Source organism: Myotis lucifugus, unplaced genomic scaffold (assembly GCF_000147115.1).
Source record: "Myotis lucifugus unplaced genomic scaffold, Myoluc2.0 scaffold_2566, whole genome shotgun sequence".
Lineage (NCBI taxonomy): Eukaryota > Metazoa > Chordata > Mammalia > Chiroptera > Vespertilionidae > Myotis > Myotis lucifugus.
The window spans coordinates 1,945-17,531 of record NW_005873614.1 but is presented as its reverse complement, the minus strand read 5'-3'; the positions used below and the strand labels follow the sequence as shown (position 1 = coordinate 17,531).

The 15,587-nt window shown below is 63.2% G+C and overlaps 1 protein-coding gene across 1 annotated transcript; it reads right to left on the bottom strand.

Moving 5' to 3' along the window:
* Positions 1 to 319: 319 nt before the first annotated feature.
* LOC102439111 (adenylate kinase 8-like) lies at positions 320 to 14,096 on the bottom strand. Its single transcript, XM_023749046.1, has 10 exons — positions 14,015 to 14,096; positions 13,511 to 13,560; positions 11,558 to 11,671; positions 9,943 to 10,011; positions 5,005 to 5,086; positions 4,335 to 4,406; positions 4,055 to 4,255; positions 2,610 to 2,741; positions 2,386 to 2,475; positions 320 to 477 (listed from the first exon to the last, which is right to left on the bottom strand). Exons 1-10 carry the CDS (start codon positions 14,094 to 14,096, stop codon positions 320 to 322), a joined length of 1,050 nt encoding a protein of 349 aa, XP_023604814.1.
* Between the last annotated feature and the right edge of the window lie 1,491 nt (positions 14,097 to 15,587).

Here is a 15,587-nt window from a genome sequence, read left to right as displayed (position 1 = left end):
AGCCACAAAGCAGACATAAGCAGTCACACACAGCCACATGCGCAGCCACATGCAGCCACACACAGCCACACGCAGACACATGCATCCACACGCAGCCATGCACACAGCCACACATACAGCCGCACACACAGCCACACATACAACCACACACAACCAACATACAGCCACACACACAGCCATACACACACCACACACATAGCCACACACACACACCACACACATGGGGCCATACCTCACAGCTGGAACCCCGGGGGCCAGGGGAAATTAAAGCTGTGCAGACTCCCGGGGGTGGACTGAGGCGGGTGAGCAGGGCTGGTTGTCACATGAAGTGAAATCTGGGGACCCGGCGCCCAGTGGGCAGGGGCGGAGGGCCGCTTTCCTGGGAAGCGCGGGGCCCTGTGGTGGGAGGTGCCCAGGGAAGGAGGCCACGGAGTCGCCACCGATTCAGGCAGGAACGAGAGCTTGAGGCCTGTGGGTCTGACTTGGGGAGGAAAACCACATTCGCGCACTTTGCCGCCGTACAGAGAGGCGCCGACCCCCGCACTGAAACTGAGAGCAAGCAGCGGAGAAGCTGTTTTTCCGCATCCAGGACAGCTTTTTACTGTCCCGTGCCCGTGTCAAAGTGACAGGGGCTCCGGCAGCCGAGTCGCGCGGCCCAGGGCCGACGGGTGTGCCGTGCGCAGCCCAACTCAGGTGCCAGTAACGGGGGCGGCTAAACAGAGAGGCGGGTGCCGCCCCGGAATAGTGTGCTGTGTGTGCGGCGGCTCGAGGCGGAATGAGTGTACGAGGCCAGACCTATAGGTTTCCAAGCCCAGGGCACCGGACGAGCACCTCCCCACGCCGCTGTCCACGGCGCGTCCCGGGAGCCAGGGTCGAAGGTTTAGGACGAGCGAGAGGGGCCCTGGGGCCTGTGCCCGTGGCCGTGGGAAGATGGGAAGGCAACACGGTTATTAATTTCGCTGCTGATCCGAGAGGCGGAGGTGTTGGCAGCCCCGTGAGGACACGGAGAACATGACTGCGTCTGCGAGGTCGCGGCTGGGACATGGCATCGGGGCCCCGCGGGGACGGGAGCAGGCGCTCCACACGGCCAAGGGCGACATCTGGATCTCGTCGCGGAGCGGGGGATGCAGGGGACGATGACCGCAGAGTGGCCTCGAAGCTCCGCGGTGACAGGGCGGCCGTCTGGGGGTTGCGGCTCAAGGTGAGCGAGAGGGCGAGAGCCTGAGCAGCAGGGACGCAGGGCGGACTGGGAGGCACAGAGGCGGCCACGGCCAGCAGCGGGCAGAGCGGCCCGCGGAGGCGGCCGCACCCGGGACACTGCCTGGCCCTGGGGGTGGCGGGTGCGTCTCTGCACGGGGCCGGCTCCCGGCAGGAGCTCTGACTGCCCACTCCGAGGGGCCTGGGTGTGCCCCGGGGGACAAGGCCCCTTGTCCTGACCCGGAGCCTCTGCCCTGGCAGGTGCCCGTTGGACATCATGGGGGGTGGCCGGAGTCTGCCTCAGGAATGGCTGCACGGAGGGCAGGTGTCTAAAACACGCCCAGGCCCTGGCTGGCTTTGCTCAGTGGACAGAGCGTCGGCCTGTGGACCGAAGGGTCCCAGGTTCGATTCCAATTGAGGGCACATGCCCAGGTTGTGGGCTCGATCCCCAGTAGGGAGCATGCAGGAGGCAGCTGATCAATGATTCACTCTCATCCCTGATGTTTCTCTCTCTCTCTCTCCCTCTCCTTTCCTCTCTGAAATCAATAAAAATATTAAAATAATAAAATAAAATAAAACACGCCAGGACGTGAGGGGAACCTGAGATGCCTCGAGGGGCCCCCAAGAAAGCAGCACCGTCTGTGGGCGCAGGAAACTGGACAGAATGAGCGCACAGGCTCCCTTCCTCAGGCAGCATCTCGGGGTGCTTTCAGGGCGCGGACCGCGGGGCGGGGCCCGGGGAGTGACTGGGCCCAGCTCCCCGTCGGCAGGCGGCTCGGACCCGAGGCCCAGGGGCAGCCACTGCGCTCCGTCTGGCACGGCTGGCGGACCTCGGCTCCGACGCCGCCTGAACCAGGTCAGCCAGAGCGTTCTGCACGCGGAGTAACGGAGGCGGCGGCTGTGGCCTCGCCGGCGCTCCGCCTTCAGTTACCGAAAGCCAGCGTCCCTGAGACACAGACACCTTCCAAACCGCCGTGGACAGCGGGTCCACAGAGCCCTCGCCTGGACGCCCGCAGCCCCCAGGCCTTCCCAGGAGCGACCACGGAGCCTGTGCCCATGAGAAAACCGTCCCAACTCCCGGCCGCTTCCCTGACCGGAGCCCCCAGGTGCCCAGGGAGCCCTCCCCCCTCCCCCCACCGGGGAGCGGCTTCCCCCAGAGCCCGCGGTGGAGCTCGGACGCGGGCCTACCTGTCATCTCCTTTTCAAAAAAGGGCTGGATGGCCTTGCCCTGCCTGGAGTTGTCGGCCACGGCCTCCTTCAGCAGCTGCCCGCAGCACACTGGGGGGGGGGGGGGGGGGACAGAGACTCCGTCACACTCCAGCAGGAGGGCGAGCGAGAGAAAGACACCCCTGGGCAGAGGGCGGAGGCGGGAGGCGAAAGGTGAGGGGAGGCGGGCGGGTGGGCGCACTCACGGTTGACGAGGCCGTACTTCTGGGCCAGGAGCCCGGCCTGCAGGCTCTTCCCGCTGCCCACCGGCCCGCAGAGCAGCACCCGGGGCGTGAAGGGGGCGTTGGACCGACGGTTGGTCTGGACGTAGGTCAGAGCTGGAAGTCAGGAGGAAGAGAATAAACGCAGGCCCCAGGGAGAGGGGCGGGCGGCGCGGCCCCGCCGGCGGTGGGGCCCTGGCTTTGGGTGGACACGGGAGCGGCGCCAGCCCCGAGCCACCGCACAGACAGGCAAAGCCCTGGGGCCGAGGCTGCTGAGCACCAACCCCGCGGCCTCGTGCCTGGCACAGAGCGTGGGGAGGCGTGCGAGCAGGTGGGGGCGGGGGGCAGAGGCCAGAAACGGGCCCCCAGGTCCCTGGGCAGGGGAGCTGCCGCTCAGTGGAGGCCCAGGCCCTGCCCGCTGCCCAGTTGCCCACACCAAGCGGGGTCTCCCCACCAGCCCCGCCTCCTGTCAGGGACCCAGGCATCCAGTGCCCACGGTCCGCTGTGGTGGCTGTGACACCTTTCCGCTCATGGAGACGCCGCCCGGACCAGGGGCTGGGCCAACGCCGCCCTGAGGAGCCGGCCCGCTGGCCCGGGCGGGTGCGGCGCGGGTGGCACCTGGCACTCTTTTTAAAATATATAAATACTTTGTATTGCTCTCAGAGAGAGAGAGAGAGAGAGAGAGAGAGAGAGAGAGAGAGGAACATCAATGATAAGAGACAATTATTGACTGGCTGCCTCCTGCACAGCCCCCACTGGGGATCGAGCCCACAACCCAGGCCTGTGCCCTGACTGGGAATCGAACCGTGACCTCCTGGGTCATAGGTCAAAGCTCAACCACCGAGCCCCGCCGGCCGGGCTGCCCTCGTTTGGAATTAAAGGCACAGGTGAGTTAAGTGACTGTTTTCAAGGCCGTGACTGCGAAGCTACATGCCCTGCAGGCCTGTGGGCCAGTCCTCTTGTCCCCACTCACAGAGCTGGGGGCGGCCACGCTCCCGAACCCACCGCCACGGGGCCGCCCACGGGGCCGCCGCCACCAGTGCGAACAGCCCGGAGGACGCGGCCCAAGCAGGGTCTCGGTTCGCAGACCATCCGAGACCGGCACATCCAGGGAGCACCGACGCTGCCTGATTGACAGGCAGGAACTTCGCTCGTGAGGAGTGACGGCCCCGACGCCTCCACCGCTAATCACTCTTTGAAAAGCGTGGCTGCTGCTCGCACTGCAGAGACGAGCAAACAGCAGAGAACGCGCCTTCCGGTCCTCAGCCTCTCGCTCTGCGTGATTAACTGCTGGTGATGAACGTATTCCGACACCGCGTGTTCATTCACCGCCCAGGCATGACCTCGTTATGAACTCCCACATGTGAGCGAGGAACCCGGAGGCGGTTACTGTGCGAGCTCTGAGCCGTGGCCGCGCCCGCCGCGCTCACCCTGGTAGAAGACGTCCACGCAGGGCTGGTCGGCGCTGATGACCTTCAGGACCCCGGGGTACGAGGGCAGCACCCTGACGATGTTCCTGTGGTGCCGCAGCAGCCTCTGCACCGTCTCCCGCTCCGAGATGCCCTCGGGCACCACCAGGCGGTTCTGGACCTCAGGCTCGGGGGGCCAGTCGAAGGTGGTGTGGTAGATCTCTGCCGACGACAGGGCGCAGTTGGGGTCCCTGCTCGGCTGCATGGGGGGGGAGGGGGAGTACAGGGGGGAGGGGTGTACCTCCAGTTTGAGGGTCAATTCTCTTCCCCAAGTTCCTTTCAATCAGGACCGTGTCCGGGGCGCTCAGCGCGACTGCAGAAGAGGAAGAGGGGGAGGGGGAGGAGAGGAAGGGGAAGGAGGGGAGGGGGAGGGGGAAGAGAGGAAGGGGAAGGAGGGGAGGGGGAGGGGAGGAGAGGAAGGGGAAGGAGGGGAGGGGGAGGGGAGGAGGGGTAGCAGGAGGGGGAGGGGGAGGAGGAAGACAACCCGGCAGGTGGGAGCGGGTCCCGGACACTGGACTCCGTGGGCCAACCCCTGCCCCACCATCTCTCGCTGTTCATGACCGTGAGCCACCGCCATCTCCCACCCGAGGGGTCTCGGCACCAAACACAAAGGCCTCGAGCTCAGGACCGAGGACCGCGCACGCCTGACCCTCCGACCCCTAACCCTTCCAGGCCGCGCTCGGCGCCGGCAGGCACATCTCCGCACACGCACCTTGGCCAGGTTTTTCAGTGTTTCCTAAAGAGAGACTCTCAGGTGTGAGATTCCTGGAACAGGAACCACCAGGGTCCAGATAACAGCCACGTTTTAAAGACTCACCGAGCTCCCTGCTGGCCTGGGCGGGCCGGGCTCGGGGCGGACACAGCAGGTCTCCCTGGGGGGCCGGCAGCTGGGGGGCCTGGGGGCTACTCACTGACGTGCCTGGGGGTGATCCCGAGGGTCTGGACCATCATCGCCTGCTCCCGCGTCTCGGGGATGCCGTCCAGGATCCAGCCCTGGGCGGAGAATTCCCAAAGGCGCCCGCTATTTTTATCTCCCAGAATTTTCAGAATTAATAAAGGAATTGATAGCTCTATAGAAAGACCGAAGCTCTGAAGACAAAATGAAGTAAAACGACAGCCGCACCTGTAGTCTGTTTCCCGTCACCAAACGCTCCTCCGGCCTCCCTCCTCCCTGAGCTCTCGCTGCTGCGGCCACGGGTGGGTCCAGCCTCGAAGGTGGACGCACCCACCTGCTGCTCCCTTCGCCCCGTTTCGCGCCCTCGTCTCTGAACCGTGCCGGGCGGGCATCGGGATGCCGGGGAAGAGCCTCCAGATAAGTGTGTGCCTCCCGACGCCCTGGGCCGGATGGCGGCTGTCCTCCCGAATCTCCGTCAGCAGCAGGCGTCGTCTGGGGAAACCGCTGGCCAAGGCCGAGCACAGTGCAGCGCTGCTGCTGTGCGCGCGTTTCTTTGATCATTAATGAGGCTCAACCGTTTCTCCATATGTTTACTGGCCAGTTGCGTTTTTTTCTTTTGCAGAAATGCCTCTTCCTGCCATCTCTGCTCGTCCCCTTGGGGTGCTCGTCCTTTTATTTATTGACAAGAGCTCTTTGCATATTAAAAGCATTAACCCGTTTTGGCAAACGCTGCCCCAGGCCCTTCGAGGCCAACAATGTGGCCAGCGTCTCCCGCAGCCTGTCTTCGGCTTTTCATCCCGTGTGTGGTGCTGTCTCTCACACACGTTTTTGGCCGAATCGATCCCTTTCCTCTTTGATTCCAGCGCCGTGCGGACGTGTGCAAAAGCTGAGAAGCGTCACTTGCGTCTAAACTGTGTCCTCCGGCGCTTTTCGCCTTTTCGGTCAAGTACCGAGTGGAGCCCCTTTTTATTTGGAAATGATGTGAGGCTGCGGTCGCATTGTCTTCTTGCGGCTCACCCGCCAGCCCGGCCTGGTCCCTGCAGCGCCTGCCCCGCCCCTCTGATGCCACTGGCATCACAGTCCGCACGCTGGTCGGAAGCTGGCCTGGCCTCTGCCGGCCTTAGAGGCCTGTGCCGTCCTCACCGCTGAAATCATCGCTGCTTATACCTTAGCTCTCTCTCGCAGGACACGTTCCTCCTCCCTCCTCTTTTCCCCAAAAAATAATTTGTTCTTCCGGGCACGCAGCAACAACTTCTCGTCAAGTTCCAACATGGAAATTCTCCTAGGCTTGCGTAGTAACGTGAACTGTGTCGGTTAATTTCTGAAGCAGCGACATTTTTACAGATCGCCATCTTCCTGTGGGCGCACATGGTTGTGTGTCCCTCAGCAATATCAACGTTAAACAGTTTCTAAAGTCTTTCCAAGGCCAGGGAGCCGTCTCTCTCTCTCTCTCTCTCTCTCTCTCACACACACACACACACACACACACACACGCACGCACATGCACACATGCACGCCCACACACATTCACACACACATACACACTCACACACATAGACACACATACATACACACACACACACTCACACACATACATGCACGCATGCACATGCACACACACACATATGCGCACACACCTCAGTGCTTCTAACTGCACAGCCAGATACATTTGCAAGAGTGAATGAGGCCACAGATAGCTTCAGGTCTTCATTCTGCAGCGGGTCAGGCGGGGTCTGACACTGGCTCTCAGAAGGGGACACCCCCTGCCACACACCCCTCCCTCTCGGTCACTATGAGAACTGGGCTGATTAAGGCCAGAGGGCGGACAGGTGGGGTACGGTCAGACTCAAGGTCGCTCATTACCCTCAGCACCTGACTCCCAGGACCCCGGGTGGATGGGGCAAGCAATCTTTTTCTTTTTTAAAGTATTTTTTATTGATTTCAGAGAGGAAGAGAGAGAGAGAGACATCAATGATGAGAGAACCATTGATTGGCTGCCCCCTGCATGCCCCACACCGGGGGGGGGGGGGACAACCCAGGCATGTGCCCTGACCGGGAATCGAACCCTGACCTCCTCAACGCTCAACCACTAAGCCACGCCGGCTGGGCAGCAATGTCTTTCTCAAAAAAAAAAAAAAACAAACAAGCAAGCCTGCCTTTCCTCAATATTAAAATATTTAGGTTCCAACAGCCTCGGGTGACAGTTTTAAAGAAAAGCTAAACAAATTTGCAGAGTGGGGCGGGCTGGGAAACCCAGGCATGCTCCCGCTAATTTCTTAAATTATGCAGGAAAACGCACGGCCGTGGGACCCCTGGTTTCTAACTAACGAAGCAGAAGTGCAAAAAGATATTTTTCACAGCCTTTGGCTCCCTCAAGTCCTTGTTAGCGGCAGCGGGCGCGGGGCTGGGCTCTCGGAAACGGAAGCATCCGCAGCAGCGAGCCCGCCAAGACGCGGACCTCTGAGAGCCCCTCGCAGCCGGACGCCCAGCCCGGTTTCCTGAGCTTCGGCTACATTCAGACCCTTTTCCCCTTTATCTGGAGGGGGGACCGGGGCTGGCGCCAGCCCGTGGAGTCCCTTTCAGACGCTGAAGGGAGGCAGGCGCTCCGACCTCGCTGGGCTCCGCGGGGACGGCCCCTGCGTTTAATATTGCATTGCAGAGCCATCATTAGCATCTCGCCCCGCGAATCCGCAGCTGATGTCAGTATGTGGTCCGCAGCTTTTAGAACTATTTGGGGGAGTCGCTCTCACCGACTTCCAATTACACGGGAAAGTGCAGCAAAGTGAGGAGCAGCTCCCTAATTAGCCGGGCTCCCGGCGCATCACTCCGGGGATCTGAGGCTCCGAGCCCGAGGGGGTGGGGCTCGGGCGAATCCCGGCCAGCCGCGCTCCCAGAATCCGAGGTGCTAGAAACAGGCCCCCGAGGGACCCCCAGGGCAGCCTCACACCCCCGGGGCAGCCCGCCTCGATGGGGGAGTCGCCACGACACCCGTCGGCCCGCACGGGCCCAGGAACCCAGGCCCTGCGTCGGGCAGCGCGGGTCCCGGCTTCTCAGGTGGGAGCCCAGGCCGAGCCCTCCGAGAAGTCTTTCCCGGACGCCTGTGTCCACACAGGGTCCTGCCACCGTCCAGACTGTGGGCTGTTTTTCCTTTCCCTTTCCTTTTTTAAAATATATTTGTATTGATGTCAGAGAGGAAGGGAGAGAGAGAGAGATAGAAACATCAATGATGAGAGAGAATCATTGATCGGCTGCCTCCTGCAAACCCCTCCCGGAGAGAGAGAGAGAGAGAGATAGAAACATCAATGATGAGAGAGAATCATTGATCGGCTGCCTCCTGCAAACCCCTCCCTCAAAACCAGGGATCAAGCCGGCAACCCAGACATGTGCCCTTGACTGGAATCGAACCCAGGACCCTTCAGTCTGCAGGCCAATGCTCTATCCACTGAGCCACACCAGCTAGGGCGGTGGGCTGTTCTTTCGAGAAGAAACAGCAATTTTGGCTGAGAGCAAGTTCATGGCTGCACAATCTGGCAAATCTGACCTCCGGGAGAGCTGGGTGCGGGCGCATCAGCCAGGCCCTAATGAGAACACAGCATCCAGCCGGCCGCCACTCCTGCGACACGCCGGCCGCTGGCTCCGCAGAGGCTGTCAGAGCAGGTTAATTGATATTCCGAGGCCCGCGCCCACCACACCCCCGTGGCCTGGTTCTGTTTTATCACACATCAAAGGCCCGTCTGCTCGGGGCACCGAGCGCCGGCGCAGAGCTGGGGGTCCGCACCGCTGAGGGCGCGGATCACAGGAGGGACACGCGCCGAGCAGATGTCACGGGTGAGAAAAAAGGAACGCGGAGCAGCCAGCCGGCCGGGGAGCTGGCGAGGCCGGCAGAGCTCGGCCTGGCGCAGGCGGGCAGCGCGCAGCTCTGTGATCCTGGCCTCCCTCCCTCCTGACTACCATTAAAGCGCAATTAGCAATTTCCACGGCAAGCCTCCTGCCCTCCGGGCCCTCCGCCTCTTTGATACGTTGCCCGCGTCTCCTCCCCTCTCCTCCAAAGACCAGAGCGGGTGCTCCCCTGCGGTTCCCGTAGGATGCCCCATCCAGCTCCGGGCTCCAGCTGCAGACTCGAGGTGGTCCCTGGGGCCGGAAGCTGACTCATCAATCAGACTCACTCGGCTCGAGTCAGACCCGGGGACGCGTCACGGCGGGCTCGCACGCAGCCCTTTCTCCTCATGAAATAGTACGTGGTTTCCCCACACACACAAGAGGAAAAAGGAGGCATTTCATCAGCCAGAAAGGAAACGCGTCTTAAACGAGCAAGTTTGGTCACTGATGGGTCCCAGAGGCAACGAGTGAGCCAACACGCCCACAGTCGTCCCGGTACCCGCGGGGCACCGGGCCAGGACCCTGTGGTACCGAAATCGGTTCTGGTCACCAATTCCAGTGTGTGTGTGGGGGGCGGCGCGAGGGGGTGTCCTGGGACACCAGCTGGTGTCTGTCGTACAATTCAACTCCACTCCGACTCCATCTACTCAGAGGCGGCACCCGATTCCTCAGGTTGAGGGCTCAGCCCCACCTCAGAGTTTGGGGTGCCCCCAGACCCCACTGCCCCTCCCGGTCCAGGGTGTCCGCTCCCTGTGCTCTGCCCTCAGATTGCGTCATCAGTGCTGGCTGGTTGCCTCACCTACCCCTGCCCCCACGTCCACACTGTCCTTTCATTAAAGGCCCCCGTGACCCCGTGGTGGGCTGATGGGCACCCCAGATTCCGCCTTGTCGTTTTCCCTCCATCCAAGGTGAAACCCACGTCCATGGCCTGACCCTCCCCAAGCTCCAGTTTGGCCACGGCCCCCGGTCATCTCCGCTCCGGGATGGGACCCTCACCCTCGCCCTCGCCCTCCCTCCACCTGGTGACCACCCGCCCCCCCCCCTCCCCCAGCGCCAGCCCCCGTGGGGCTCTCACCCGGCTGATGCAGTCGTCCTGGAGCAGGCGCTCCTGGACCAGTCTGACGAGCAGCATGCTGGGCACCGACTGAGGAAGGAGCACAGGGGAGTGAGGGCGCGGCCGGGGGGCCAGGGCCCAGGCTCCCAGGGGCTGTGCTGGCCCGAGGGCCACGCCCGCAGACCCCGCATCTTCAGCAAACTCAAGGCTCTGAGCCCCCGGAGAAGCTGCTGGACGGGGGGCTGTTTCCGCCATTGCCCGTATCCCCCAGCTCTCTCGGCACTTCCCAGGCTGGCGGGGGTCGGGGGGGCAGGGAGCATCGCCCCTCCTACCCTCTCCGGACCCTCCCGACCCCTCTGTCCCCTCCGTCCCCTCTGTCCCCAGGCAGGGCCAGCTGACATACAAGGCTTGCTTCCAGGGACCCATCTCCCTCCCTGACAACACCCATTCGTTCAAACAGGTAGGGATGCGTGGGACACAGGGACGCTTGGGGGTGGGGGGAACTGTGCAATCAAAGAACAGGAGCTGAAAGGCGACAGGTGGGGGGTGCGGTGCCCCCCCAGTCTGCGCAGCAGGGGACGGGCTGCTGACTCTGAGCGGGCCCCTCCTGGGTGCCCCCCGCCGGGTGCTGTCCAGATGCCAGCTTTGATGTGTCACAGAGCTGAGCGGGGCTCGGGGCCTTCTCCACACCCCGCCGAGCTGCCTGCGGGAACCAGGCCCCCTTCCGGGCTCTCCCGCTCTCCCGCCCGAGCCCCAGCGCCTGGCTCTTCTAGGAGAACCAGGGACACACCGATGGGGCCCAGCGAAGCCCCCACGGTCACAGCCCAGGGGCAGCCCCGGGCCCCTCCTCCTGCCGCTCACTCGGTGACGTGGCGGCACCCAGCAGCTCCTTTCAAAGGGGCTGTGCCAGCTCCAAACAGCAGGCCACCGGGCCCGGCGGGCGCCACCTGTGACCAGGCCGCTAGCAGGGCCGCTTGCACCCCTTCCTTCAGCCCCTGAGACGCTTGTCCTCCCTGACCCGCCCCCACGTCCTTGCCTCTCATCTCCCCTGCACCCCGGCTGCCGGCCAGAGAACCCCAACAAGGCACCCTGAAAGCAGGCCGTGTGGCCTGAAATGTGCTGACCATCAGCCTAAGGAATCTCCGGAGGAATTTCCTAACCGCCCTCCTCTCTCCACTGAACTTTACACCCAAAAGCATCTTCCCCTGGAAATAAGCCCCGCCCCCCCCTTCCACCAAGCTTGTCTCCTGTGGAAAGTGAGATTCCACTTTCTTTCTAAAACCATCTTCCTACTCCCAACGTTGGCGGCCCTCAAGCTGTAACCCCACACTCTGGCTCCTGCAGGACCATGGGGGCAGGGGAGGGCAGGGGGCACAGGGGCAGGGGCAGGGAGAGGGCACAGGGGCAGGGGCAGGGGGCAGGGAGAGGGCACAGGGGCAGCGGCAGGGGGCAGGGGAGGGCAGGGGGGCAGGGGCAGGGAAGGGCAGGGGGGCAGGGGCAGGGAGAGGGCACAGGAGCAGGGGCAGGGAGAGGGCAGGGAGGGGGCATCACTTGCTCCCCCTGAGTGCCAGGCAGGCCATGGGGCAGGAAGCCTGGGACTGAGCAGTTAGACGGCGCTCTGTGGGGGTGGCCCTACCCTCTTCCTCTCGTAGTGCCTCCGGGCCCCTTCGGCCAGCTCCGAGTGGTCCATGGCCAGCAGGCTGTCCATGGTGAGGAGGCTGGTCTTCAGGTGCTTGGCGAGCCACATGGCCTGAAGGAAGCGGAAGCCGGTAGCCGTAATGGAGGGACCCCCAGGACAGCCCAGGCCCTCCCTGTTCCGTGAGCACAGCCTGGCCGCAGGGGGGCGTCACTGTCTCTACAGGAGGCTCCGGGAGACAACCCCAGCGGCACCTCCGGCCGCCCCACCTGCTCAGGAGCTAAACCCCTGCCCCCTGCTGCTGGCTGCGGTGGCAGAGCCCGGAGCCCGCGGGCCAGGAGCTGTGACCTAGAGACAGGGAACTGATGGGCCCTAAATGCGGGCGGGCACACTCGATGCTGACTTCTCTTTCTTGTTGATTTCAGAGAGGGACAGAGAGAAGGAAACATCAGTGAGGAGAGAGAATCACTGGTCGGCTGCCTCCTGCACGCCCCACACTGGGGACCGAGCCCGAAACCCGGGCACGTGACCTTGACCGGAATCGAATGCAGGGGACCCTCCAGTCAGCAGGCCGACGCTCTACCCACTGAGCCACACCAGCCAGGGCGAGGCTGGCATTTTCTTAGGGACGGGGAGGCGGCCTCTTCTGTCCCATGAGTGTGTAGGCTCATTCACAGCTACACAGACGCAGGGGAGAGTGAGTCCGAAGGGATAATAACGCATAGAAGGCTCTCAACGCCAAGCCGCCCCCTGGCCACGTTGGCATCGGGAGGCATGAACCCGACACTCTCCGCTCCTCACGCAGGAAACGCGGTGACGCGTCAGCAGACAGCCCTTGGGGGCCTCTGCCTGGATTTTACTGGATGTCACCTCATTGTGAAGAGAGGTGCTGTGTGTCCCCCCCATTAGGGGGGGGGGGGGCAGCTAGCGCTGTGGGCCTGCCCGGCTCAGGGAGGGGCAGGGCCTGACGGAAGGTCTCTGCTCGAGTCACAGCTGCTGCGTCAACGCTCCCTGTGCTCAGAGCAGAGCCAGAGCCGGGACAGTGGCGACCGTCTCGGGGACAAAGGCCCTCGGCCCTCGGAGCCCTCACGCCCGGCCGCCACCGGCTCCAACACGGCTCGGGGAGCCCAGCCAGTGCGGAGGCCACCCCCAGCCTCAGCATGGCCTCGGGGGCGCTCTCCGGGAGGCCTGGGCCTCCCCAGCAGACGCTGTCAGGTGAGAACAGAGTGCGGGGCCTGGTGCTGCGAGGCGACCTGGCCCGTGGGGCTCAGCTGGTTGAGCGTCGGAGTCTATGGACAGGCTGTGGGCGCGATCCCCAGTGTGGGGCGTGCAGGAGGCCGCCGATGGATGATTCTCTCTCATCACTGATGTTTCCATCTCTCTCCCTCTCCCTTCCTCTCTGAAATCAATAAAAATACATTTTAGAATAAAAAAGAATTGAAGCACAGTAACCTCCATCTTGGGTAAAAACTGCTGTTTAAAATTTTAACCCTGCTATTCTGGTTTCTGTAAGCGTTTGCTTGCTTAAATAATGAGGGAAAATAAGACGACTCCCATCCAGAGAGGCCATAAACCATGCCCCAGACAGAGCTGTCGGTGCCGGCGCCAGGCCAGGCCTGGAGATGTGGTCTCCCGGCCCCTTCCCAGTGCGCAGGCCCTTCCTCAGAAGGCCCGGAAGTCTGGTTCCAAATTTGGGAGACAAAGAGCTGAAAAAAAGTATAAATAGGAAAGACTTCCTCCATGTGGGGCCCAGAATTTGACAGAGACGCTCTACTCTGAGCCCGCCAGCGCGAGCGTAATAATAAGACTCCAAATTAATTGGGCTTATCGATCAAGGCGTCTTCTGATTTACAGTAAGTCAGAAGCCGGAGACGGGAAGGACGGAAGTCGCTGAGCGCAGCCTCGTCCCGCTTTGGGGGTGTTACCGTGTCGCACACGCGGGGACACACTCACGATGGTTGTCTTCCCCGAGGCGGGCGGGCCCAGGATCACGATCTTCGGCACTGCGGGAGGAAGGTGCGGGAGGAAGGTGCGCGTCACCGCGGGTGCACAGCGTTTATCCCTCCTCCCGGGTTTCGTTTTCTGCGGGTGACACGTGTTTGTAACCGCGGTTCCCGCCAGAGAACATTCTCTGTGCGTAGAGGTAAGTGATCGCCGAGACGGCTTATTTTTCTGTCTCCGAGGGGACACGGACGCGGTGAGTTTGCCAAACGAATAAATATCAGGAACAACTGAGATTCCGAACGTCATAAAGCATTGAAACAGGGGCTCTGTCTGGGGACAAGCTCTCAAACAAAGCGGCATTTTATGTAAATCGACCTCGGAAGCTTTCCCCCTATATTCACGCCCTCTTACTTAGCAAACTGCGTTCCCCACCATTTTACAGAGGGGAGTATGGGGAGCCTGCAGGTAGGGGCCGGGTTAAAACCCGGACGGGACGTCTTTGTTTTCAAATACGGGCATTTCTATGCACATGGAACACAGCTGCGGGCTGCAGGGGGCTCCCGATGGTCAGGCTCTCCCCGCCCAGAACTCCCATGGCGGCTCCCAGGCCACCGCGTGGGGCGGCTGCCAGAAGACCAGCACCTGAAGGTCCACAGGGTGGGAGGTGCGCGTGCTGGGCTCCAAACGCAGGAACCGCAGGAACCGGAACGTGGCGCCTGGACCCTGACCCCTCCCCTAACGGTGGGGAGCCAGGGGCACCGAGCAGAGGTGGGATGATGGACAGAGGTGCACCCACGCTCCCCTGGGGCTCTGAGGTCCCCAAGCGGAGGCTGCCGGGAGGGGACGGTCCGTGCAGAGGACGGACAGGCGCCATCCCCAGCTGGGAGTGGACACCGAGAAGGGCCTAGAGGGCCCACGATGGAAGGAGCAGCAGCCCACACCCAGCAGGCGGCCTGGGTGAGCAGCCTTTGCCCGGCTTCACAGCACCTGCTCGTCTTCAGGGAAAATGCGGGAGAAAGTCCAAGGTCGTTCAAGCTGAGTCCCCCAATGCTCAGAGCGCCTCCTCCGTGCTGGGCGCTGGGCCGGAGGCTGGGCACTGACACGGAGGGGGCCTCCTCTGCCCGCCTGGGACACGGGACCACGCTCTCCTCAGAACACGCGTGACGTGGACACTGTCCCGGCTCTGCTGCTGTGGGATTTCCAACTGGCGGCTCCAGAACACGGCTGTTTCTGCGTCGCTAAACCCTCGCAAGTCTGGCTCACCGGCCCCCCCCATGTGTGAGGGGCAGAACTTGCTTCTCGGACGCCCCCTCTCCTGTGGGGGCCGATGTGGGTCGGGGATGGGGGGCAGGAGGTGCGCCCGGAGCCCCTCCACGGCCTGGCCGCCTGCGGGAGGCGCTGCGAGGCTCCGCCCAGCACAGCTGCACACTTCCCTCCGGGGCGGCTCGCTCCCAGCATTCTTCTGGCCAAAGGGCTGTGACCTTCAAGTCCTCCAGGGCCCAGAGGGCGTGACCTCCACCGGAGGCTGGTGTGTCCTGCTCAGTGGGACGGCCTGGCCACCCTGGGGTCCAGGGGCCGGGCAGCCTCATTCCTACTTCCTGACCTGCCATCTCGCCAGCAGGACTGTCGTCCTCCCCCAACCCAAGGTCTGCGCCACAGCTGAGCAGCCGGCGGTGTCGCTGTCCCCCCAACGGCAGGCTCCCCGAGGTCTCAGCCCCCCTGCACAGCCCGGACCTCCCCCTCGGCTGTCCTGAGGCGCCACCGTTGTCACCACCATGGCTGCCTCCTGCCAATGGTGCCCTCTGCCCTCTGCATTCCCGGGCGCGAGCGGCAGGAAGCGGATGCCCTGAGTCCGAGGGCCGCGAGGTTGGCAGAATCCTGCACAGGAGGAGCCAGGCAGGGCCACCCCCCCCCCCAAGGGGCAATGCAGCGTGGGGCAGGGCGGGGTGGGGGGACACAGCACTGACTGGCCGGGCACCAGACACCGCAGCCGTGGCCAGAACGTGGGCTGTGGGGCTGCCCCGGACATGCCCCCACTGTCACCCAGGAACCAGGCCCTACAGGGCCCCCAGGGAGAACACCTCCA

Coding starts and splice junctions, on each gene's coding strand:
- LOC102439111 (XM_023749046.1), bottom strand. CDS start 14,096: ATGGGAGTTCTGGGCGGGGAGAGCCTGACCATCGGGAGCCCCCTGCAG. Junction 13,561..14,014: donor CCATGTGCATAGAAATGCCC/GTATTTGAAAAC, acceptor TTCCTCCCGCAG/TGCCGAAGATCGTGATCCTG. Junction 2,742..4,054: donor CGTGGACGTCTTCTACCAGG/GTGAGCGCGGCG, acceptor CCTGACTTCCAG/CTCTGACCTACGTCCAGACC.